Source organism: Ammospiza caudacuta, chromosome 8, assembly GCF_027887145.1.
Source record: "Ammospiza caudacuta isolate bAmmCau1 chromosome 8, bAmmCau1.pri, whole genome shotgun sequence".
Taxonomy (NCBI): domain Eukaryota; kingdom Metazoa; phylum Chordata; class Aves; order Passeriformes; family Passerellidae; genus Ammospiza; species Ammospiza caudacuta.
In genome coordinates, this window is record NC_080600.1 from 11340161 (window position 1) to 11363111 (window position 22951).

General features: G+C 45.9%; 2 protein-coding genes across 3 annotated transcripts; both read left to right on the top strand.

Moving 5' to 3' along the window:
* Positions 1-608: 608 nt before the first annotated feature.
* DUSP19 (dual specificity phosphatase 19) lies at positions 609-7414 on the top strand. The gene is made up of 4 exons (XM_058809792.1): positions 609-837; positions 913-959; positions 2246-2398; positions 6327-7414. Exons 1-4 carry the CDS (start codon positions 618-620, stop codon positions 6546-6548), a joined length of 642 nt encoding a protein of 213 aa, XP_058665775.1. The 5' UTR covers positions 609-617; the 3' UTR covers positions 6549-7414.
* An 873-nt stretch (positions 7415-8287) lies between these two features.
* NUP35 (nucleoporin 35) lies at positions 8288-16507 on the top strand. Of its 2 annotated transcripts, none has more exons than XM_058809710.1 (9): positions 8288-8386; positions 9131-9301; positions 11241-11368; positions 13012-13072; positions 13673-13814; positions 14187-14256; positions 14348-14476; positions 15702-15869; positions 16224-16507. In XM_058809710.1, exons 1-9 carry the CDS (start codon positions 8353-8355, stop codon positions 16299-16301), a joined length of 981 nt encoding a protein of 326 aa, XP_058665693.1. In that variant the 5' UTR covers positions 8288-8352; the 3' UTR covers positions 16302-16507. The 2 variants fall into 2 exon arrangements, with proteins under 2 accessions (XP_058665693.1, XP_058665694.1); XM_058809711.1 differs by having other exon boundaries at positions 8355-8566.
* The last annotated feature ends 6444 nt before the right edge of the window (positions 16508-22951 follow it).

Below are 22951 nucleotides of genomic sequence, written 5' to 3' on the forward strand. Positions count from 1 at the left end.
GGGGTGGCAAGGCACTGGAACAGATTGCCCAGAGATGCTGTGGACTCCCCATCTCTGGAAGAGTTGGAAGCCAACGCAGCGCTTGGAACAACCTCGTCGAATGCAAGGTGTCCATGCACATATCAGGGGACTTGGAATGAGATGGTCTTTAAGGTCCCTTCCAACCCAAACCAGGCTGTGGTTCTCTGACTGTGTACCAGCTGTGGAACATTGCAAAAGGTACACTACAGAGAATACAAGAAAACATGGGCATTAAGTCGTTTGGGAATAAAGGGGGAAGCAGCTTCACCTTGTCTCCCTTTTCTTCATTTTACCTTTTTGGAAAAAAATAAACCCTATATATATTTAACTCTAATATTTCCCATTTTTCCAATGTTTCCCACACTTCCCGACAAGCAGGTCCCTCTTAGAGCCAGACAGGCGCTGCTGCACGGCCTGCAAAGACGCCTTTTCTATTTAAAGGCTCCTTCAGTTACGCCAGGACGGCCCGGGGGGGGCCGGGGCACCCGAGGCACCGCGGTACCGCCCCCGGGGCCGCGTCACGGGCGGCCGGCGCTGCACGGCACGGCACGGCGCGGCACGGCACGGCACGGCACGGCACTGCCGGCAGTCGCGCCATGCACTCCCTCGCCCAGGAGATCCGCAGCTTCTCCAGGGCCAACCTGCGCAAGCAGCGCACCCGCGTCACCACGCTGACCGGCCGCAGGATCGTCGAGACGTGGCGCGGCGCCTGCCTGCACATGGAGGAGGAGGAGGAGGCGGCGCCCGGCGGCGGCTTCGTGCAGGACCTGAGCGCTGACCTGCAGGTCGGAGTGGTGAAGCCCTGGCTGCTGCTGGGTGAGTGCGCTGGGAGAGGGGGGTGCGGTGCTCCAGCTCGGCGCAGACACGGGCACGCTCTGTCTCTCTCCGCAGGGTCGCAGGATGCTGCTCACGACCTGGAGACGATGAGGAAGCACAAGGTAGCGTTTCGTGGGCATCTCGCATCATGCGCGCTGCGCGTTTCTCCTGTACATTAAAAATTCTGGAATATCCTCTAGCGAACCTCAGGAAAAATGCATTCCACTTGTATTTTCAAGAGGCTGCTCCGTTTGCAGGTGGATGGGTTTCTGTTGGCTTCACGAGAAGCTGAAATGCTTTCAGAGCATCCCAGAATCTTCCAAGGCACTTCTGGAGATTCTCTAGTGCAAACCCCCTGCCAAGGCAGGGTCACCCCGAGCACGTGGCACAGGGACGTGTCCAGGTGGCTTTGGAGTGTCTCCAGACAGGGAGACCCTGTGACCTTCCTGGGCACCTGCTCCGGTGCTTGGCCACCCTCAATCTAAAGAAGTCCTTGCTCATGCTGAGGTGGAACTTCTTACATTTTGGTTCGTGGCAATTGCTCGTCATCCTGTTGCTAGGTACCACTGAAAAGAATCTTGCTTCCCTGCAAGAGTGATGATTGTTTAGAGCTGTTTAATGTAACAGATTCCTACACTGCCAGAGATATTTAATTTCGGACACTAAGCAGCACCATTCCCCCTTGCCTTATGTGGATTGATGAAACTAGAAAAACAAAGCAGCTTCTCTAAGTCTGTCCCACATTTTTGTCTTTTTACTCTTCTCTGTTGCAGTAATGGGCTGATAAGGCCTTTGGACAGTGGTGGTTGTGCAGGACAGGGCTTGCACCAGGTTGGCATCTGGTGCCATCTAAATGTCATTTTACTGTAACCTTAAATAATCCACAACCTGGTTATAGCCTGGACAGAGCAGAGATGGCAGGAGGCCAGAGGTGGTGTCGCCTGCCAAGAACAGGTGTGGTTTACTCTGAATCCTCCTGCTTCAGCAAATGTTTCTGCTCACTAACTAGAAGGAACGTTAAGATGATGGGTTAGAGCAGGCTTGAAATTTGGGTAATTGCTGGGTGGTCTGTGCTTTCATTCCTACTGCTTTCTCTTCTTTTCCAACCATGTGATGAAAACTCCCTTTTCTGTTGAAAATCCATTTTTTAGTCTGTGTTTGAGCACTGATCTTTTCATTTCCTCTCAGAAAAACCCTGAGATTTATCACAGTATGTATTAGCACACTTCAAAACTTTGCTTGGAGAAAAGCATACCATAGACAACATATGTATGTAAAACTAAACATTGCATCAGTTTAAGGTAGAGTCTGTATATGCCTAAAGATTAATGCACTTTTGTTACTGCTCGTTTTGCTTGCTATCTTCAGAAAATGCCTTTTTCTTTTTCTTTTATTTTTTTTTACTTAGGTCACTCACGTTCTAAATGTGGCATATGGAGTCCAAAATGCCTTCCTTGATGACTTTATATACAAGACCATTTCCATTCTGGACCTCCCAGAAACTGATATTACCTCCTATTTCCCTGAATGTTTTGAGTTTATTGAGAAAGCCAGGATCCAGGTATGGTCTATTAAAAATTTATGTTAGCAGTTATCCTGTGTAGATTATTTATAACACTACGTAAGAACTAAAGCAGATTCTTTTGTTAAAAGAAAATATGGTGCCAAATGAATAGTTTTAAAGTATTTTTAAATTTTTAAATGTCTTTTTAAGTTTTAGATAGAAATTCCAAGTAATTTCTAAGCATTCCTAGAAGCATAGCACTGCTGTTAATCTTCATTCCCTCCAGCACCTCTTTTTCAGAATGACAGTCTTGCATTTCAGAGAAATGCATCTTGAAAACAGTTGGACCAGGGCTTAATTTGAGGTGACACAACTAACTGCATCCTAAATCCAAGTCACTATCCTTAACAGAAGGAAATGAAGAAAATTTATTTCTCCTTTGGGGATGTTGTTTTGGATTAGAAACCAGCCTGGATTAGAAGCAAGAAACAGAGCTTTTACAGTTCTGTGTGGTTTATCATCAGCTGTTCACCATCCTTGTGCTTTTCATTATAGAATCCTTGAAGGGTTTGGGGTGGAAGGGACCTTAAAGATTATCTAGCCCCAAACCCCTGCCATGGGCAGGGACACCTCCCACTAGACCAGGTTGCTCCAAGAAGATGCTGTGAATCCACATACATACCAAGAATATCAGAATGTGTAAGTAGTCTTGGAGCCAAAAGTGATTTAAGTGCTCACAAAATCCTGAAAGGATGTGACGTAGAAAAAAACCTGAAAAACCCTTCTGGGGCTGCTTGCAGAGTTATCTGTAGCCCAACTCAGAGCTGTTCAATTCAGGCTTAGTGTGCAATTTACAACAACCATTGTTTTGGTATCTAAACTCTAACTCAACAACCAAACATTATTAGGTGCTATTTTTCCATATCTGTCTGGTTCATTGTATATGTAGATTGGGATAAAAGATGATCTTGCCCCAGTTTTCTTTGTGTCTCAGTGTTCTTTCCTTCTCTCATTTATAATTTACAAGCTATGTGATAACGTATTATCACTAAATGACCTTTTCAAGGTTTCTAATTACAGTTTCCAGTTCATTTCTAAATGCGAGTTGCCATTCACAACTGCACAATTTTGCTTTCTGCCTCTGGTGTTTGTATCTCAGTTACTGTTTTGTAGGTAAGGAGTTTACAGGAAAACTTTTACAACAACATTAGTAGTTTTCTGATGGAAGAGGTGGATGAAAGAGAAGGTAATTGGTGGAATAGTTCTCCAAGATCAATTCAAAAAGCACATGATAGTGGTACACAGAGAGAGATCTCTAGGTGGTTTAAATTACTTTATTTACTTTGACAATATAGTGTCAAAAGAGCTTCTGATAAATTATGCCATGAAGTTTTCTTCTGCTTAAGTAACCACAGAGACACTCCTGTTTCATCTCCTAAAATGGGGGAGGAAGAGATGTTCACTGGTGAGAGAACATGATATATGGGAAATTATTTCTAGAACATGGTTAAGTCCATGAAGGAAGTATGAGAGCATGTGAGTTTGAGGATGCAAGTGAAGGCTGCACTGTCCATTGCCAGCTGGCTACTTGTAACAGGATTCACTTTTCTAAAACTGTAATGGCTCAAGTCTCTAGACACCATGGCACAAATTCTGATACTGATCAGAGCTCAGCTTTTCTTCTAGGCTCCAACTTGGCAGGCAGGTTTTCCATGACATGTTCAGTGACCCATGTCAGTCATAATACTGTGAATGAGGGATACTTTTGTTATATCTTTAATATCTGATGATAAAACTTCTGAAATCTTGTGTTTCCAAAGAGAAAATCTTTGCTTATTCATGAACATCACTCCTTATTGCTCCCCCTGTCTTTCCTAAGGAAAAAGCCTCAGTTCACTGCAAAGTAAAATGGATCTAAAAGGAATTTCATTAGCCTTCAACTGCACTAAAATCTTTATTCTTCTTTTAAATTTCTTCCCTTGATGAGGCTTTTTGCCCTCTGTGTAGAACCACTGTATAATCACCTTTTCTGCTGGTGGAAGGTGATTTTGTTTCTCTCTCCATAAAAATTTTCAAAAAACCCAACTTGGTCTTGAATCTTGCATGATTCTTGCAAGTCCACAGACCATTTCAGAGTATCAGCATCAGAGCAAGTTCTTGGTAAATAGAGATGAATTTCCTGTTTGCCATCTGTCCCTCACTTTTATTCTGTATTTACAGCTAATACAAAATTAGTTAACAATGACATGCCTAATTCATTTTTGTATGAACTGTAAACAATGTACTTCAGCAAGGAAAGATAAACATTCTCAGGATTAAAGTTGGTTTCATATTATGGCCCAGATTCATTCATGTTCAGTAATTTTCAGGATTAGTGAGTATCACTAAATAATTTGTGGCAGTTTAAAACAAACCAGTTACTTAAAAAGACGCATCAGACTTAAATGTGAAAGAGGGAGGTAAAGAATAAACTGTACAAAGGAAAAGAAAAAAAATTAAGAGAGCAATTTCCAGCAGGCAGTGCATAGGAGATGTGATTTCCATTGCAAGGAAGGCTGTTACTGTTATTTGCTGTGCTGGGATGCAGGAGCTTAGACTCTGTTCCTAGCTCTGTCATAATGTTGTGTCTCATTCTTCTAGTCTCAGCTTGGAATTTCTCCAACAAGGATAATAATAATATTCCATTTCATACTTTTTTTTTCTTGTTATTTAAACTGAATTATTTTTGGAGCAGAAACCATTTTCTGGTCTGTGTGTCTGTTAAAATACCAGATAATTGTAGCTCCCAAATCTGTAACCTAAACTATTAAGTTCCTGGAAAGGAACCCTGGTGCTTAAAAGACCTTTTTGTCTCTGGATAAAATTCCCATTAAGTAACTTGTATCTGTTAAGGGTAGACAGAACAGGCTGTTTAAAACTAGAATAATTTTGTTGAGCCTCAAGTATCTGAGCACATCATGCCATGTTTGAGTATTGTCATTCAGAATATGGAAGTGCTGAGGGTTTGGAGGTTTCTTTTTGTGTCAAAGGGCTTTTTCAGGTCATAGTGTAACACACAAACAAGACAACATCACAAAGCTTGGGCCTTGCAAACATTGCTTGAGACATGCTAGATTGTCTAGTAGTCTTTGTGTTAATTTGGGCTTGTTATTTCTTAACAAAATCTAAAAAGAACCATTCAGGTGTCTCAAAGGTTGTGAGGGAAACGTTTAAGAAGGATAAAACCCATTAATTTTATACATAATTCAGGATAAGCCTGAATTCAAACCTCAGAAAAAGCATTTGTGAATTTATGGGAGGTTGGATTTTGTACCCTAGTTCCCAGTTAAGGGGCCTGAGTTGTACCAGTGGTGTGGTGGAAAGGTCTGTTGCAAATCACACAATGTCTTTTCTAATTTTTCTGTTCTTGTGCATGATCCCTGTTGCCCAGCATCTTCCCTGCAGAGTGCACAAGGAACATGCAACTGGGACTACAAGATGTTCTAAAATCTGCCTCTGTGCCCAACTCTTTGCTGCCTTGCTATGTTTTTAACCTTTAACAAGATACTGTCAAGGTCCTTTCCATATTGCAAATAAAATCTATTTCAAAACTGGCACTCAATTAGATCAGATGCTTCAGTATCCCAGGTGTCTCTCTGTGATTTGGTTTTTACATTAACAGGCTGCTGTAAGGCCTCAGGAAGAAACACAGAGGATGTGTTTTAGTACTGTGGTATGAATGAAGTTTGATTAATTTGGTAATAATAAAGCACTTTTGGGTAGAAAAATACTTAATTTCATGCTTATATCATGAATACTTAATTTAATTCTTATATCATCCATTGTTTGAATTTACTTATATGTGTAAATATTTGCTTTGAGCTCAGCAAGGAGCTTACAGTAAGTCTTTTGTACAGTAAGAATTTTGTGTAAAGTTTCTTCCACTTGTAATCTACCTAATGAATATCCTTATGTTAATAACTTACATTTCATTTCTTTCTTGGAGGATGGTGTGGTGCTGGTTCACTGTAATGCAGGAGTCTCCCGTGCAGCAGCTGTAGTCATTGGTTTTCTCATGAATTCAGAAAGACTGAGCTTTGCCAGAGCCTTTTCCTTGGTGAAAAATGCGAGGCCTGCAGCTTGTCCAAACCCTGGCTTCATGGAGCAGCTCCACAAGTACCAAGAACAGATTTTAAAGGCAAATGGAAGCATAAACAATCATGACTGATCCAAAGAGAGAAGTGAAATGATGTGTTTTGACTATACAGGAAGAGATATTGGATGTATTTTAATGTCATTTTGAAATCCCCTTTCACATGTGCATTTTCAAATCTTTATATATTTTTTTCTTACCCTCCTTTGACTCTGTTTTTTCCAACATGTCATCAAAAGGCCAAATGGTGTTGTACTGACTTCAGAGAAGTTTTGCCTACAACAAGAGCACTAATAAAAAGATACAGCCCAGTTTTCCTTGAAATATTAGAAAACAATAGAATGATGATTTGCTTACTGAACCATCAGAAAATGCAGGTAATAGAGAAAGGAAGTAAAATAACTGAGGTAAGTTGCTTTCTTTCCAAATCTGTGCATTCCTAGTTAGTTGCAAAAACAAGATAATAAAATGTTCATATAATGAAGTACCCTGATATTGGATTTTAAAATTATATTGTAACTATAGAGGATATTACTGAATTTTGTGGGCCAGCCAGCCATTATTTTTTAATTAAAACTATGGTCTTTTGAGGATGCTCAAATGCATAGGGTGCTTTAATGCTTTGTGTATTTCTATTGTTTCTCATCTAGTAGTGATTTGAAGTGCACTAACATGATGAGTCCAGGCTTGGACCTAGCAGGGGTTTTTTTCCTGTACATCCTTTCAGTAGAGATACAAAAAATGTTAATAATGATTTGTCTCTGCTCATGCTACTGGCTTTTCTTACATCTGGTGCTGTCCCCTCACTCCATTCCATACCATATGTAAAGAACAGATCATAGGATGTGTAATTTTGTCTTCCTGAGAGATCTCAGGCTGAAATTACTGTCTTAATAAGCTTTTAAAAATATTGACAAGATTTTAATAGTATTTTGTGGCCTTCACGCCAGCTCTTAATGATTTGATATATTAATATGCAACAAAATAAAGAGATCACTGTGTTTGGATAAATTGTGTGCTAAAGTGATTTTAAATGTTTGGTTTCAAGATTGGTGTTCTGTCCTGATACCAGTAGTTTAACTGTAAGACATTGGTGTGTTTGAACCAAGACCTCTCTTCTTCTCAGCGTGAATTGCTCAAGAACAGGAATTTGTAGGAGCAGTTGTAGTGACAGGACAAGGGGGAATGGATTCAAAGAGAGGGAGTAGGTTGAGATTGGATTATTTACCCAGAGGGTGGGCAGGCCCTGGCACAGGCTGCCCAGAGAAGCTGTGGCCGCCCCATCCCTGGAAGTGCCCAAGGCCAGGTTGGACGGGGCTCACCGGGATAGTGGAAGGTGTTTCTGCCCATGGCAGCGGGTGGAGCTGGATGAGCTTTAAGATCCCTTCCAAGCCAAGCCATTCCACGATTCTATGCTAAACGTTAATGCGGGGATCAGGCAACCATCGCTGTCCGTGGTCACCGACCCCCGTATCGGCGGGGGAGCAGCTCACTGCCTTGTCCCGGCGGCCGCCGGCAGCCTGGCACTGACTGACACCCTTTCCGTGGGGAAGGCAGGGTGGGGAGGCCGCTCCGAGTTCCCAGCCCGCGGGAGCAGCCCAGGACCAGCCCTTGGTAACAGCGCCCGCGGTTCCCTCAGCTCCGTTCGCAACCCGCCCGTCCCTGAGGGACCGTTTGCCAGGCAGCCCTGAGGGGACCGGCCGGCACAACCCGATGCCGGGCCCCGACACCCTCACCCCATGACGGGGCTCCGCCCGCCCCGCTTTGTCCCACCATCTCATGGGCTGGGTCGGAAGTGACGGCGGCAGGAAGCTCCGTCCGGTTTGAAAGCGCCCGGCGGAGCCACCGCCGCCGCCTCTTTCCCGCCCTCCGGGCCGACATGGCCGCCTTCGCCATGGAGCTGCCGCCCGCAGGTGAACTGGGCCCGCGGCTCCCCCGGGCCGCGCCGCGCTCCGGCTCTGCCGGGCGCCCTTCGGGGGCTGCGCTGCCCGGGCCGGCCGGGGGCGCCCCGCGGGTTCCCGCGCCGCTGTGAGGGCTGTGGGGCCGGGACCGAGCCCCTGCGCTGGGCGGGGGTTGGATGCTGCTGAGCCGGGGTGGGACACGGCGCCGGGAAGGGGCGGTTCGCGAAAGGGGAGCGGGGTTAGATCGATCGGCCGCCACTTGAAATTGCGTAAAATGCAACATTGTGATAAACTCGGCTTACTTGTAAAATGAATGATTAAACCGGCTTTGATCTCATCGATACAAGTAAATATCTCAGAGGCGGTGGGGCCACGCTCTTTTCGGTGATGCCCAGCGACAGAGAGGGGAGTTATGGCCGTAAATCAAAACAAGAAGTTCTGTCTCAGCGTGAGGAGGAACTTCTTGTAGCCGAGCACTGGAACAGGCTACCCAGGGAGGCTGTGGAGCCTCCAGAATATTCCAAACTCACCTGGAGACGTTTCTGTGTACCTGCTCTGGGTGACCATGCCTTGGCACAGGGTTTGGAGTAGATGGTCTCCAGAGGTCCCTTCCAAGCCTAACAGTTCTGGGATTCTGTGATCTAAATCACTTCCTGTATCTTGTGTTATGTTTCTTTCATAGAGCCCACAATGGAAAAAGCTGCCTTGTCTTTCTCTTTCACTTTTCTTTATCGTATTTTAAAATTCTCTTTTCAGGAGCTGAACCAATGACTCTTGGCTCCCCGACATCTCCAAAACAAGGAACTAGTGCTCAATTCCTCCCTGGGTTTTTGATGGGTGACTTACCTGCACCAGTGACTCCGCAGCCACGTGCTTTATACGGCCCTTCAGTCGGTGTCATGGAAACAAGGTCTCCCCTACTTGCAGGTCAGAATTTGTTCAATGTTGGAAAATTGTCCTGAAAGCAAAAAATTGGTTTGTCTCATTGTTCTGCATGACTGCTGCAGACTTGAATCCTTATAGTTTTAGATCTTTCTATAAGCAAACTCCACTGATTGAGTAAGTGGTGAACTCAGTGTATTCAATTATAATAAATGTTTTAAATGTGACAGTTTTGGTATCAGGAAAAGTTTGTTTTACAGGGAAGGCAATAAACCTCTCCTAATACAGAACCAATTTATATGACTCATTACAAGTCAATTGCACATACACTGATGTTGAAAACAGAGATACCTGCTGGCAAACTAAATGCAGCTTGTGCAAACTGCTGATTTCTTTGCAGAATTTTTTCTATTTCTTTGAATTCTAAAAGGAAACTTACAGGTTATCAAACTTACAAAAACTGGGGGGAGAAAAACTGAAAATAAACTTCTTAATTAGTATCTAGTGATTGTTGCTAAACTCTTGATGTCTGCTGTCATTGGACTGGAGAAGTGACTTTTCCTAGCTGTAGATGCTCATTTCTCTTCAGCCACCTTATTAATCAGACTAGGAGAAGTTCTTACCCATGTTAGTATTGTACATCTATTTTCTTCTCTGAGAAGAATGAGTGAGTAGTTGACATGCCAAGGGTGAACTTGGATTTTGTACTAAATCAGTTGGCATAATTTAACATCTGATGGTGTTAATATTTTGAAGTCATTTTGAAGGAAAAATTGAGGATTAAAGTACTGCAAGAATTTTTCTTAATAAAATATTCTCTTCTTTGAATGTCAGGCTGGATTGGACTCAATGATCTTTCCCTTACAAGGTCCCTTTCAACTTAAAATGTTCCATAATGGAGGTTTGTTGGTCTTCTGCTTCTTGCTCTTGTCTGCCTGCCCTTACACATCTGGGAACAAACCTCCTACGGAAATATTTATGAAATTGAAAGTAATCATGTGAATTTCACCAAATGGGTTTTTAAAGGGTTTTCTATAGCCTCAGAGTATCAATTTTAGGAAAAGATGACCGGTAAGATACTAACACAAACTTCCCAAAGGAAGTGATCAAGCACATCACTTAAAAAACTGCAAACCTTGATGGGAGAGTGCTTTACATAATGCACATTATTCCATGTAACAGTAGCAGTTCTTGTATGTGTTAAACAGTTCAGAGTAGAGCCTTAAAGCTCAGAATTTAGGATTGGAAAAGCTTGGTTTCCAAACATTTTGCAAATGAAAACTTGATGCAAACTATTTTTTTTGCCCTGGGGTAAATCCACACAAAGAGTTAAGATACATCAAGTTCTTTCAAGAAGTTTAATTCTCTGTTCTACTGGAAGTCCTAAAGTTTACAAAATGGGAGGGCAGCTGGTTTAACTTCATCCTGGCTGGTTTCACTTCATCCTGTCTATATGCAAGCTAGTCCTTGCTCTCAAGAACTTAAAATTTTTATTTAATATGAAATTAGATAAGAAGCCAAGGAATTTGGACAGTGGGAATGTGACAGTAATGTGCAATGTCTCTGTACATTTTGGTATGGTTCAATTTTTATAAATCTCATCTCAATTGTTATACATCTTGCTTTTGCATCTGTACTATAGGCAAGTTAGTCTCTGAAACAATTAAAATAGATTTCTAGCCTGGCTTAAAATTGAAAGATACAGCCATGCTCAGGACTTCAGAGAAAGAACATGTAAACAGGGAATATAATGGGTTAATAAGAGGTCTGAAAGTTCTAAATAAGACTTCTGTATTATAAACATTCAAACCTGAACAGTTTGGTAGGACAGATGGCTCTGCAAACCTCCAGTGAAACAATCAAACCTCAACAACAATGAACATGAGGGCATGGCTTAATGTATTACTGAAGTTTCAACAACAAGTAGCACCAAAGCAAAATTACAAGTTTTCTCATGCTCTTCTCTTGTTCCTTTGAATTGCAGGAGGGTCTCCCCCACAACCAGTAGTCCCTTCACATAAGGATAAAGGTGGTGCTCCACCAGTTAGAAGCATATATGATGAGTTATCTAGTCCTGGGCTTGGATCGACACCTCTGACCTTAAGAAGAACAGTAAGTGTCTTCAGCACTGGCCTGTTCTTAGCAGAAGATGTGAGGCAGCTTACTGCCTCAGTGAATTCTCAAACTTAACTGTATAAACTGCTGTAGAAGAATGAGTTTTGAGCCTAGAGATCATGCTCTTGTTTAGAATAGGTTGTTTGGTGTACCTGTTCAAACAAGAGCTGTGGTCATGAAGCAGTTTGCTGTTATCGCCAATTTTCAGTTCCGCAGGAAGTGAAAAATGCAAGTGATCCTCAGTTATGCAAGTCTGTTATGTTCTCAAATTCAGCTTTGTTTATCAGCTTTTCACTTTCTCATAAGTTTATTGGGCTGCTGATTGCCAGAAGGACCCTTGCACAACCTGAAAGGAGGTTGTGGCAAGGTAGAGGCTGGTCTCTTCCCTTGGTAACAAGTAATAGGACAAGAGAAAATGGCCTGAGGTTGCACCAGAAGAAGTTTAGATTGGATATCAGGAAAAATTTCTTCACTGGAAGGGTGGTCAAGCATTGGAACAGGCCACCTAGGGAAGTGTTAGAATTGCCATCTTTGAAAGTGTTCAAAAATGTGTGGAAGTGGCACCTGGGGACAAGTGTCCCCAAGGGGTTTCGTGGTCAAGATGGTTGTGTTAGGTTAACAGTTGGACTCTGTTATCTTAGAGATCTTTCCCAACCTTAATAATTCCAGGTTTCTGTGATTACCTCTTAGAAGGCAATAGAGGCACTTATGGAAACAGAAGGAATTTTTTTCTGAATAAAACATCTAATCAAACAGTTGGGGTTAATTTTGAAGGAGAAACACTGAACTTTCTATGAGCTAAATTTTATTATAATCTCTGCTGCTTAACTAACTAATGAAGCATTACTAGGTCCTTTTTCACTGAACTCTTCTGATGCAAGGAGAACACTTTAAACTGAAGGAGCAGTCTTTGTATTGAGTGTTGCCTTCTGAAAAGTTTATTCTGATAGCTGAGGTTCTCTGTGAAGGGCAGAATCCTATAGTGTCTTAAAAGGACTGGATATTAAATTTCAAAAAATGTTGAGCAGCTATCAGAACCTATGTTGCTAGGTCTACAGGTACTCCAGGCTGTTTGATCTTTTATCTAAGAAATGCCATAATTCAGGCTAAAAGTAGACTAAAATTGTTCTGAGTGTTGAAATCCTATGTTAAAAAGAAAACAACTGCTACCATCTAAAACTCAAAGTATACTTTCCTTCTATGCACTAAGTAGCAGGAAAGTAAGTCTGGTACTAGTCTCCATAGAAAGGAAGGTTATGTTCCCATGATTTCTGAACCCTTTAGATAGTGAAAGGGCTGGTAAAATTAGGATACTAATATCCTTTCCATCGGGATGCACATGAATGTGTGAATTATTGCAGTGCAGCAGTAGTGACATGAACTATTTTAAGAATGTTTCTGATTATTGATACTTGAAGCTACTTTGTTTCACAAAGCATATGTCAAATATGCTGTCAATTAACTTTTCTTTAATAGCTCTTGGTAAGCTTTTTGTTAAAAATCCATGCAAATATCTGTTCTCTAAAAAGTTAGGAATAACTTAAGGCAAATAATTAATATTATTACCTGAATGTTTAAATCACTTGATCTGAGCAGTATACCTATAAGAATAATTTGTTACTTCCTGTATATTAATGCAGGCCAGCTTTACTTTATCACAGAGCCCATCCACTGGAATTCTGCCATCAACTCCAGGAGCAGGTAGATGTCCTGTCAAAATTTCTATTCTCTTTTCTTACTGCTTTCTAATACAGAAAAATCATCACTGTTCAAGCTGCATCAGTTCCTTGCTAGTTTATGAAGAGGTGGTGTATTTGTTAGCTTTTCAAAAGGTGTGTGGGTGTGAGTAGGAAATAATTATTCACTCTGAGACTGAGTTTCAAGCAGCTTTTCTTGTTGCCTGTTCCAAATGTGGTGCTGAACTGAGCACAGAGGTGGTTGTAATTGAGTGAAGAAGCTGAGATTGATGGATTGCCTTCCATCTTCACAAGGTTTGATACCTTGTGTATGAACTGGTGGCTTCTTGCTAAGCCTAATTCTGTTGGCCTGTTCCTATTTGGCAACTGTATTAAGCTATTGGTGTTTTGAAGTCAAAGAGAACACTAGGTTGCTAGTCATAAAAACTTCCTAGTGTGTTTGCAGATGTGAAGTTATGATTGACTTACTTGTTCTGTCTGTGAGTAAATCCCCATCAAACTCTTCCATATACAAGTGAAATGCTTGACACTGAATTTATTCTTTTCCAATAAACCTCTGTCTTGCAAAAGAAATTTGTTCAGCAATACCATTTCAATTTAACAGCTTCAAGCATGTTCAGCCCTGCAAGCATTGGGCAGCCTAAGAAGACTACTCTATCTCCTGCTCAGCTGGACCCTTTTTATACTCAAGGTGATTCCCTTACTTCAGAAGATCAACTTGATGACACATGGGTAACTGTATTTGGGTAAGTTGATTTCCAAAGTATCAGAAAAACCTGGGTGAAGTCTTTAGAGCATATGAGAAAAATCCTTGGGCATTGATGTTGTCTGGCATTGGTATGTACTGCAATTACAGCTATGGTTAAAGCAAGCAAACACATATATTTCAGTGAGGCATCTTAAATTGAGCTACACATTATTTTTTTCTAGTTAGAAAGGCACCATTCTGCTCTTGGGGTGTGTGCTGAAGTGCCTAGAAGGTGGTATTTTATATCAGGTCACTGCTGCTGATATTACAGTGCTCTCTTTGCATTTCTGTGAAGGCTTCATAGGGTTGTATCTCAACACCTGAATTCTTAAACCACTCAATGTTTTGAGTACTTTTTTCTGTCTTCCAGATTTCCTCAAGCATCAGCTTCCTATATTCTACTACAGTTTGCTCAGTATGGAAACATATTAAAGCATGTGGTATGTCTTAGTTTGCCACTTAAATCAGAAACATTGTGAATTAAGCATTTAAAAAAACTACATTTCACAATTTTCACCTAATCTCATTCAGATGTCCAACGCAGGAAACTGGATGCATATTCGATATCAGTCTAAGCTTCAAGCCCGGAAAGCCTTAAGCAAAGATGGAAAAATTTTTGGTGAATCTATCATGATTGGTGTCAAGCCTTGTATAGATAAAGTAAGTTAATAGTTGCTTTTAGTTCAAAGGCACTCTGCTTTTGGCCTTGCTTTTTATTTTCCCTGATGTGTTTAATTTTTTTTTCTTTTGGAATTGCAAATTGTAGGTAGTTCATCTATATAGATATAGTCTGTTACACATTTACATAAGTTTTTTCTTAAATACTTGTCCACATTTCCTGCTAGAAAGACCATTATGAGCAATCTCTCTGTTCCTTGGAAGTTACAATGCACACAATTACATTACTGCATGAGACAAGGAAGTGAAACCATAATATAAAACACAATTGAGATAAGTTTTCTGACTGGAATTTAGGGCCTGCAGTAGATACCTAATGGCAGGTTAAGACTGTGGCTGCTCCTAATTGTACCTCTCTATTTTTTATGTGACTATGTGCTTCTGGCTCTTGAATTGATCTTAGTACTTTGGATTGAAAATTTGTTAGCAAGGAAATTCCAATCCTGTTCTCCTACCTGCCCCTACAAAAACACGATCACTCACTTGTAAGCAGTAGTTGGGCGTTATTACTGCACTTGTGTGGGTGCAGTTGGTGAGAGAGAGACGGTGAATTTTGTTTCTTGAATTAGAAGGTTTGATTTATTAATATATTATATATAATACATTATGATTATATTAAATAGAATATAGAGAGAGGTTTGCAGAGCAGCTAGCTAAGCTAAGAATAGATAGAAAGAATCTACAACAAAGCTGTGTTTAAGGATTTAGTTTTTTAGCTTGCACTGGTGATTGGCTTTTAATTATAAACATAGAAAATGAGCTAATTAAGGTGTTCTTGTTGCATTCTCCAGCAGCTGATAATAATTGTTTACTTTCTCTTCGGGGGCCTCTGGCCTCCCGAAGATGTAGAAATCTGAAAGAAAGGATTTCTGTGGAGAAATGTCTGCGACAGGGGGTAGACATGGCTGTCTTGTAGTCTTAATATTAACATGAGTTATTAGTGTCTAGGTATTGGCAATATCTTGACCTTTAATACTTGCAGCCCTTTGCACTGAGTACTGTACATTAGCTTATGAAAATAACAGTCATTCCTCAGTCATTCTCCACAGATTTTTTTTTGTCTCCTTTAAGGATATATGATACTAAAAAGTGATGGGATCCAAATATGTTTTATCAAAAAAATCCAAATAGTAGATAATTTTAGATGATAAAGGTTGGAATACTGCTTTTCAGTATTTGTTTACATTATATTAACCCTCTATTTAAGAGTCTGATGGAAAACTATGAAAGAAGCTCTACATCCTCAATGTCCTCAATTTTCACTCCACCTACAAAATCTGCTGGCACACCAACACAACCTGCAAATAACAGTGCAAGGATTTCTACCATGAGACCTCTGGCAACAGCATATAAGGCTTCCACTAGTGACTATCAGGTATTTTAAGTGAAACAGAAACATTTGTTTTTGTGTTGTCTCCCCTTACCTCAATGAGCCTTTGCTGACATTAACTTCAATGTGACCTTTACCCTTTGCTGTCAGTTCTTTAATGACGTGGTTCCAGTACAAGCTCAGTCTGTTCAGTCTCTAAAATAATAATTAAAAAATACTTAATTAATGACTTGGCACTTTGCCAGGGATTAAGGGCTTGTTTTGAACATTCAAACATATTTTGTCAAAATATAGTAGCACTTAGGAAAAGAAGAAATAAATGCTTAGTGTAAAAACTATTAACTACATGTTGACTGATGCTCTCTATTTTCTCTTTTTGTTTTTCTCCCTGCCTTCTAGGTGGTTTCTGACAGACAAACTCCTAGGAAAGATGAAAGTATTGTATCCAAAGCAATGGAATATGTTTTTGGCTGGTAATATACAAGAGCAAGTAACACACTAAGCTGGTCAGGGTTTGAACTATGCTACTGGCATTCGTAGTTAGTTGTATAACTACTGGTGGCAGTATTTTACCTTACATAGCACCTGGTATGCCTTCAGTTGTTCAGAAGACATGTAGCTTGCACTTTAAATGATGGCAGTGGACACATGGTTTTACAAATTGAGTAAGTGTAAATAAAAGTGCTTTACCCCTGTTTGTTCTCTGATGGCATCATTGTGAAAATATTCTGTCTCATTAAGAAAAGCTGTCTGAGCCCAGCAGCCTGTCAGTTCCCTGAGGGAGATGTGGGCAGGACTGGAATACATCATTTTCTTCAGCCTCTAATCAATGACTGTGCCTTTGGTTGTGTTTAAAGCCAAAGGGGGAGCTGCTGTCTCCAGTGAAACAAAACTCCTTCCTCAGCTGAAAAGTTTTCTAGCAGTGCTGGGAGGCCAGGCTGCTCTCCCCCAACTCCCTGTTGCCAACAGCAGAAGGTTTGTATGTGCTCTTCCCTTAAGGCAGCTGAGGGCAGCTTCTGTCTGTGCAAGCTGTGGTGGCTTTGAGATGGATGCAGAGGACCTCAAGGAAGTCCAAAAGAGGCCAGCAAGGACCAGGAAGTGGTCCAAGAAATGGAGCATTTCACTGATATTCTGGGAGAACTGGGACTGTTCAGCCTGAACAAGGCTCCAGGGAGCCCTTAGAGCCCTTTTCAGTGCCTAAAGGGGCTCCAAGAGAGCTGGAAAGGAACTTTGGGCAAGAGCCTGGAGGGACAGAGGGAATGGCTTCCCACTTGCACAGGGTGGCTTTAGATGGGATAGTGGGAAAGTCCTGTTCCTATTTCTTTGAGCTACAAAATCTAATCAGCTGATCTATCCACATTAGATCCAAATCCAGAGGAGGGAAGGTAAAACTGCTGGGGGATTCTGTGATTCTCAAAGCTGAGAGAAAAACTACAATTGTACTCAAGTTCTCAACTGCTGAGCAAACTTCACAGCATCAAAGGAGTTTTAGGACTCCAGCTTAGCCTTATATAGTCAACATAGCAACTTACCAGTCTCAAATTCAGCATCTTTGTTGTCACTGCAGACTCTGGAATTGGTGCAAGTTCCTTATGCCAACATTAGGTAGCCCAAAGGCAGCAGAACAGGCACCGGCAGAGCCAGAGGAGCTCTGTCTTGCTGGAGAAAACCACACATTTAAACTGCAAAAGGGTAGATTTGGGTTAGATGCTCTTGTAAGCACCTTGCAGGGCTCCCCACTGCACAGAGAACATGTCTTTCCCACATTTGGAACAGGGAGCAAGAAAAGCTGCTTGAAACCCAGTCTCGGAATAAATAGTTCTGAACAGTCTTTGGAAAAGAGAGCACAACCTGGCTCTGGGATCAGCAAACCCCAAACACAGGAGGAGGAAGAAGCAGCAGCTGTTTGGCAGCCATGCCCAAGAGAGACTGGAAGGGCCTCCTCCCTCTGGTCTCTCTTGGTTCGGTTCCTGACTGTGTACGAGGCAGGACCTGTAATTCCTCAGCTGTGGGGACCAAAACTGCACCCAGGATCCCAGCGCTGCTGGACAGCGCTCAGTACAGTGGGACAGTCGTGTGTCAGCCCTTGTACTGCTGCTTCATTTGCTTCCTTTTTAGCACACCCAAAGCTCACTGGAAATCAGGGGGGTCTCTGCTTCTGCCCTCTTGCTCTCCCTTTTGTAGGGAAGCACCACTGCTGTGCTTCCAAGGAACCTGTTCTTGAATAACTTCCAGCATTCCAAGCTCCTTTGCCCCCAGTGGATGCTTGCCACGGAATCCCTTACAGCTGGATTCAGAAAATACTGAAGTTGACTCTTCTAAAATCCAGGCTCTGAGTCCTACTGCTGACCTTCAGTGTGCTCAGCAAGACCCTTAGGTCTTTCACAGTGTTGTGAAACCAGACCTCCAGGGCAGGGACCTTTCCAGCCTGATGTGCTTTGCTTCTCTGCACAAAACACAGCACAGAAAAGAACGGCAGGACGGGGCCTGTGTGCTGCAGGGCTCAGGTTTTGATCCACTTCAGCGCCACAAAGATACAAATGAGGTCAAGAAGCTGAAATGTTTATTAATGGCAAAGCTTGGGAGAAGGGACCAGGCAGGTTCTGAGGGCCGCAGGGAGGGACCAGTAAAGAGAGAAGGCAAGCTCAGATTTTCCCAGCATTAGCTGGGCCTGGAGCTCCAGCTGCTCCCTTCTGATCTCCAGCTTGTTTCCTCCTGCATGGCATCTGCTGCTGTCCTGGTTGTCCTGATCCAGAAGATGAACTTAGTGATGTAGCTCTTTCATCCAACATGACTTGAACGATGAGGTTTGTGTTGGAGGGGCTCTCATCTGAGTTAAGGGCTTGAAGGGCTGAAAGAAACAGAGCCATGGCCAGAGTGAGGAAAGCCCCTGAAAGGAGCGGCCCACTCAGCTCTTGCCACGGCCTGGAGGAAGCAGGACACAACAAGGACCAGCTAGAAGGTGCTGGCCACAAATGACATCTCTGAAAAGGCTCCGTGCTCCCGACGGCTGCCCCTCGTGCGCACAAGGAGCAGAGCCGCCGGCCGGGGCAGGGATTGCAGCTTCCCCTGGCAGCTCCCAGGACAGACAGACAGACACCCCGTGCAGCTTCCCCTGGCAGCTCCCAGGACAGACAGACAGACACCCCGTGCAGCTTCCCCTGGCAGCTCCCACGACAGACAGACAGACAGACACCCCGTGCGGCTTCCCCTGGCAGCTCCCAGGACAGACAGACAGACACCCCGTGCGGCTTCCCCTGGCAGCTCCCACGGACAGACAGACAGACACCCCGTGCGGCTTCCCCTGGCAGCTCCCACGACAGACAGACAGACAGACACCCCGTGCGGCTTCCCCTGGCAGCTCCCAGGACAGACAGACAGACACCCCGCCGGCCTCACTCACCCTCACAGATGAGCTGCAGCTCCTCCCGCTGTCCTTTCATGAGCATCCCGGCGGTCCCTAGGAACACAGAGCCCGTCACGGCCCCTGGCCCGGACCCTGAGGCCACGGGGAAGGGAGGGAGCGAGAGCCGGCTCGGTGGCTCACCAATGGATCTGACGGCCGCCTCTCGCACGGGCTCCTGTGGGCTCTGCAGGTAGGGCAGGGCCTGGCGCAGGTGCTCGGCCGCTCGGCTCCTGTCCTCTGCCAGCTGCGGAGAGCGGCAGGGCACGGAGGGAAAGGGTTGATGCGGGCCCTGCCCCCGGGCCGGGCGCTCCCTACGGCCCCCCCTGCCCACCGAGCGCTGAGGCCCGGCTGCTCGGCACCGGCCTCGGGGCCACGGGGGCCCGGAGAAGAGCCCGCACGGCCCAGGGAAGGGAGCGGCGTGTGGGGCGCAGGCTGGTGGCCCTGCCGGCGGCACTGGGCAGGGGCCACAGCCGCCAGCCCCACAGACTGGGTGCCCTGGGCAGGCGGCTTCTCCAGGGATTGGCCTGGGGATTCCAGCCTGTCCTTACCACGTGCTCGGCAAAGCTCCACGGGTCATCCAACTTGAGCAGCTGTTTGAGATCCCTTCTCTTCAGGAAGTTTACTGCAGAGAGCAGCGTTTCCCGAGAGGTCTGCAGAGCAGCAGAGAGCCAGAGATGGCACCGCGGCCCAGGGCACAGGAGGCTGGAGCCCGTCAGGTGCCAGGGGCTGGGCAGACAGCTGAGCCCCCTCCCAAGGGGACACCCGGGAGGCCTCACCTGTGCCACACGCCGGTTCTCGTTGTAGCAGTGGAAGAAGAGGGGAAGCAGGCTCTCGCTCACATGAGGCTTCAGGGCCTTTTTTCCCCTTTCCACTACTGATTCCATCACATCTTTGTAGAGGCCAATGGAGAGCCACCGCACTTGATTGTTGTCCTGTTGGAAAGGAAAAAACTCAGCACTGGATTCTCCAGGCCCAACAGGCCACAGGGCACCACACTTGTGGGCAGCAGCCAGGGGCCGTGGCTGGGGGCACAGAGCCTTACACTGTCAAAGAGGGGCCGGAGCGCGGCAGCCAGTTTGGGGGCTGTGGGGCAGGATGTTAGGATATCCTTGTTCATGAGTATATTTGTGAACACAGACAGACTCATCTTGACCACCTCTATGTCTTCATTCCTCAGGAAATCCATGAGGGGTTCAGACAGGCTGCACATTTTTTTGGCCTATGTGGAACACAAGTGTGCTGTGCTGTGAATCCATGAAAAGCTTCACCACCAGCTCTGCTCCAGCAGTGCAACCCCACCCGCCTGCCATGGAGTCTACAGAGGCCAAAGGCCTGTCCCGAAGCACTCAGGCAGCTGAACAGCGACCCTGGAGAGCTGGGAGCAGCTGCCACAGCCCAGCCAAGCCCAAGGGGCTGCTTGCCCCAGCCCCACGCTGCCAGCACAGCTTCAGCTGCTGCATCCTTCTCACCATTGAGGGGTCTTTGCTGAGCATCAGGAGGCCTCTGAGGGCCAGGCGTCGCATCTCCATGGACTCACTCAGCAGGTGCTTGGTCAAGATCTCCAGGATGTTGTTACCCCATTCATTCAAATCCAGGCAATCCAGGACCTGAAAGGCACAGAGCAGGCACAGAGGTGCCCAGCTGGCAGGAGCTCACAAGTGCACGGGGCCCAGCCAAGGCAGCCAAGCACAGGGCACGGGCAGCGTCCCAGGCAGCTGAGGCTCCGAGAGGGCAGAGGGCTGGGAGGCAGCTCAGCCGGGCAGCGCTGGCCGTGGCGCTCACCTCCACCAGGAACGCCAGGGAGGCCATTTCCCAGCACGGCTCCTCCATGCTGAGCCGGCAGAGCAGGCGGAGCGCGATGCAGGAGCAGAAAGGTTGGCAGACACGGCGCATCTCCCTGGCGGGCAGAAAAAGGCACCGTTGCTCCTGGGCCGGGCGGGCAAACCTGTCCCAGGGCTGACTCACAGAGCTCCGGTCTGCTCCCGAGCAGCCCGGGGGCGCTTTGGGAGGCGGCTGCTCCCGGGCACCCTCCTGTGCCGGCCTTTTCCAGTCCGCTCATCCCTCCCTTGGGGACAAGGCCCTGCGCCCATGACCGCGGGGACTGTGTGGGGCCATGCGGGCACAAAGGAGAGGGGCGGTGGGCAGAACGAGGTCTCACCTGGCCAGCAGACCCATTGCATAGTGGTGGGTTTCTGCACGGAGCAGCGTGTCCCAGGCACACTTCCGTTCCAGAGCCATCAGTAAATTCACACATTGCAGATGGTACAGCAATGACTTCACAGTGCTCACTACAAAGCTGTGTGCAGAGCAAAGCCCGGGTTATGCTGGGACCCCAGCCTGCAGCCCTGGGCACGTGGGAGTGACAGGAGGACTGGCACGGAGCACCTGTTGGGGTTGGCGGTAATGCCATTTTCCTCCTGGCATTTCTTCCAGAACGTATTTACTTCTTCTGACATCTGCTCTGTACTGGTGTAAACTTGGTACAGCAGAGCCACAAGGAGATGGGGGGAATATTCCACAAACGGCTCTGGGCACCAGGGCAGGCGGAGAATCTCCCAAATCACCCTGGTTGCCTGCAAAGGATAAACCATCCAGAGACAGCACTCAACATGGAGTGGCAAGGCCTGAGCACACAAGGGAGAGGCCAGGGGAGACACAGGGGGAGCAGCCGGCCTGGTGCCCCTGAACCCTAAGCCAGGTGTCAGCACAGTGCCTGAGGCGGGCAGATACGTTGCAGTGGGGGAGAGGATGGAGAGGCACTGGAGCAGCAACCTGCGTACAAGCAAAGGCCAGCTATGGAAACTCACGGCCAGGGCAAAGACATCCTTGTTGTCCCCGTCGGCGGTGTACATTTTCTGCATGGGCCAGCCGTCCATCACGCAGAGCAGCGTGGGCAGCACCTTTTCCGTTGCCGTTCCTGACGAGGCGATGGTCTTCCACATGATTGCAGCAGCTCTGCAGGACCAGAGCTGGGTGTCACGGGGGTCTCAGCCAGGGCACTGTGGCCTGGGCAGCCACAAGGGCCCAGATGGCAGAGCCACAGTGCCCTGAGGGGTAGGCAGGGAGCACGTCAGGAGGGTTATGGGCTGACAGGCCAGCGCTGGGAAATGGAGGCTCCAGTGGCTCCTGGAACTCTCTGCCTGTCCAGCAGAGCCCATTGCACTGGCTGTACAGGGCTAGGCCTGAGCCCCCAAGGCAGGTGGGCCCTGTACCTGTCACACGTTGGGCTACACCGCAGCAGGGTCACTGCCACGTCAGTGGGCTGTTCCTCGGTCAGCCGCAGGATGTCCATGAACAGCCAGTCGTCTGGAGGCTCGTTGGACGCCAGCCTCTGGTGCAAGTTCCTGACAAAGCCTGGCACCTACACGAGGCACAGGGAGACTTGCAGAGCTGCCAGAGCAGCAGCTTGCCCAGCTTCCCCTGAGAAATTCTTCCCTTGCCACCACATTGGGCCGGGTCTCAAAGGCTTGAGGCGCCACGGCACTGCTGGGGACACCCAGCCCCGGCCACAGGCCGCTTACTTGACTGGGACTGGAAACAACTCTCTCCCCAAACTGATCCAGGCTGGGAGCAGGAGGTATGCTCTGAGGGGCTGTGGGGCCAGCCTCTGCTGCACCCTTGGTGAACATGCTGATCATCTCTCGACACCAAGCGAGGTTTGTGAACTTCTGCAAAAGAAGGAGCAACGGGGAAGAGAGGCATGATCCATGCAGTGCTGCAG

What these genes read in the sequence shown, in the direction of transcription:
- DUSP19 (XM_058809792.1), top strand. Translation starts at nt 618, where the DNA reads ATGCACTCCCTCGCCCAGGAGATCCGCAGCTTCTCCAGGGCCAACCTG. An exon ending in GAAGCCCTGGCTGCTGCTGG is followed by an intron (nt 838 to 912) that starts GTGAGTGCGCTG and finishes CTCTCTCCGCAG; the next exon opens with GGTCGCAGGATGCTGCTCAC. An exon ending in AGACGATGAGGAAGCACAAG is followed by an intron (nt 960 to 2,245) that starts GTAGCGTTTCGT and finishes TTTTTTACTTAG; the next exon opens with GTCACTCACGTTCTAAATGT.
- NUP35 (XM_058809710.1), top strand. Translation starts at nt 8,353, where the DNA reads ATGGCCGCCTTCGCCATGGAGCTGCCGCCCGCAG. An exon ending in CATGGAGCTGCCGCCCGCAG is followed by an intron (nt 8,387 to 9,130) that starts GTGAACTGGGCC and finishes TTCTCTTTTCAG; the next exon opens with GAGCTGAACCAATGACTCTT. An exon ending in CTTCCACTAGTGACTATCAG is followed by an intron (nt 15,870 to 16,223) that starts GTATTTTAAGTG and finishes CCTGCCTTCTAG; the next exon opens with GTGGTTTCTGACAGACAAAC.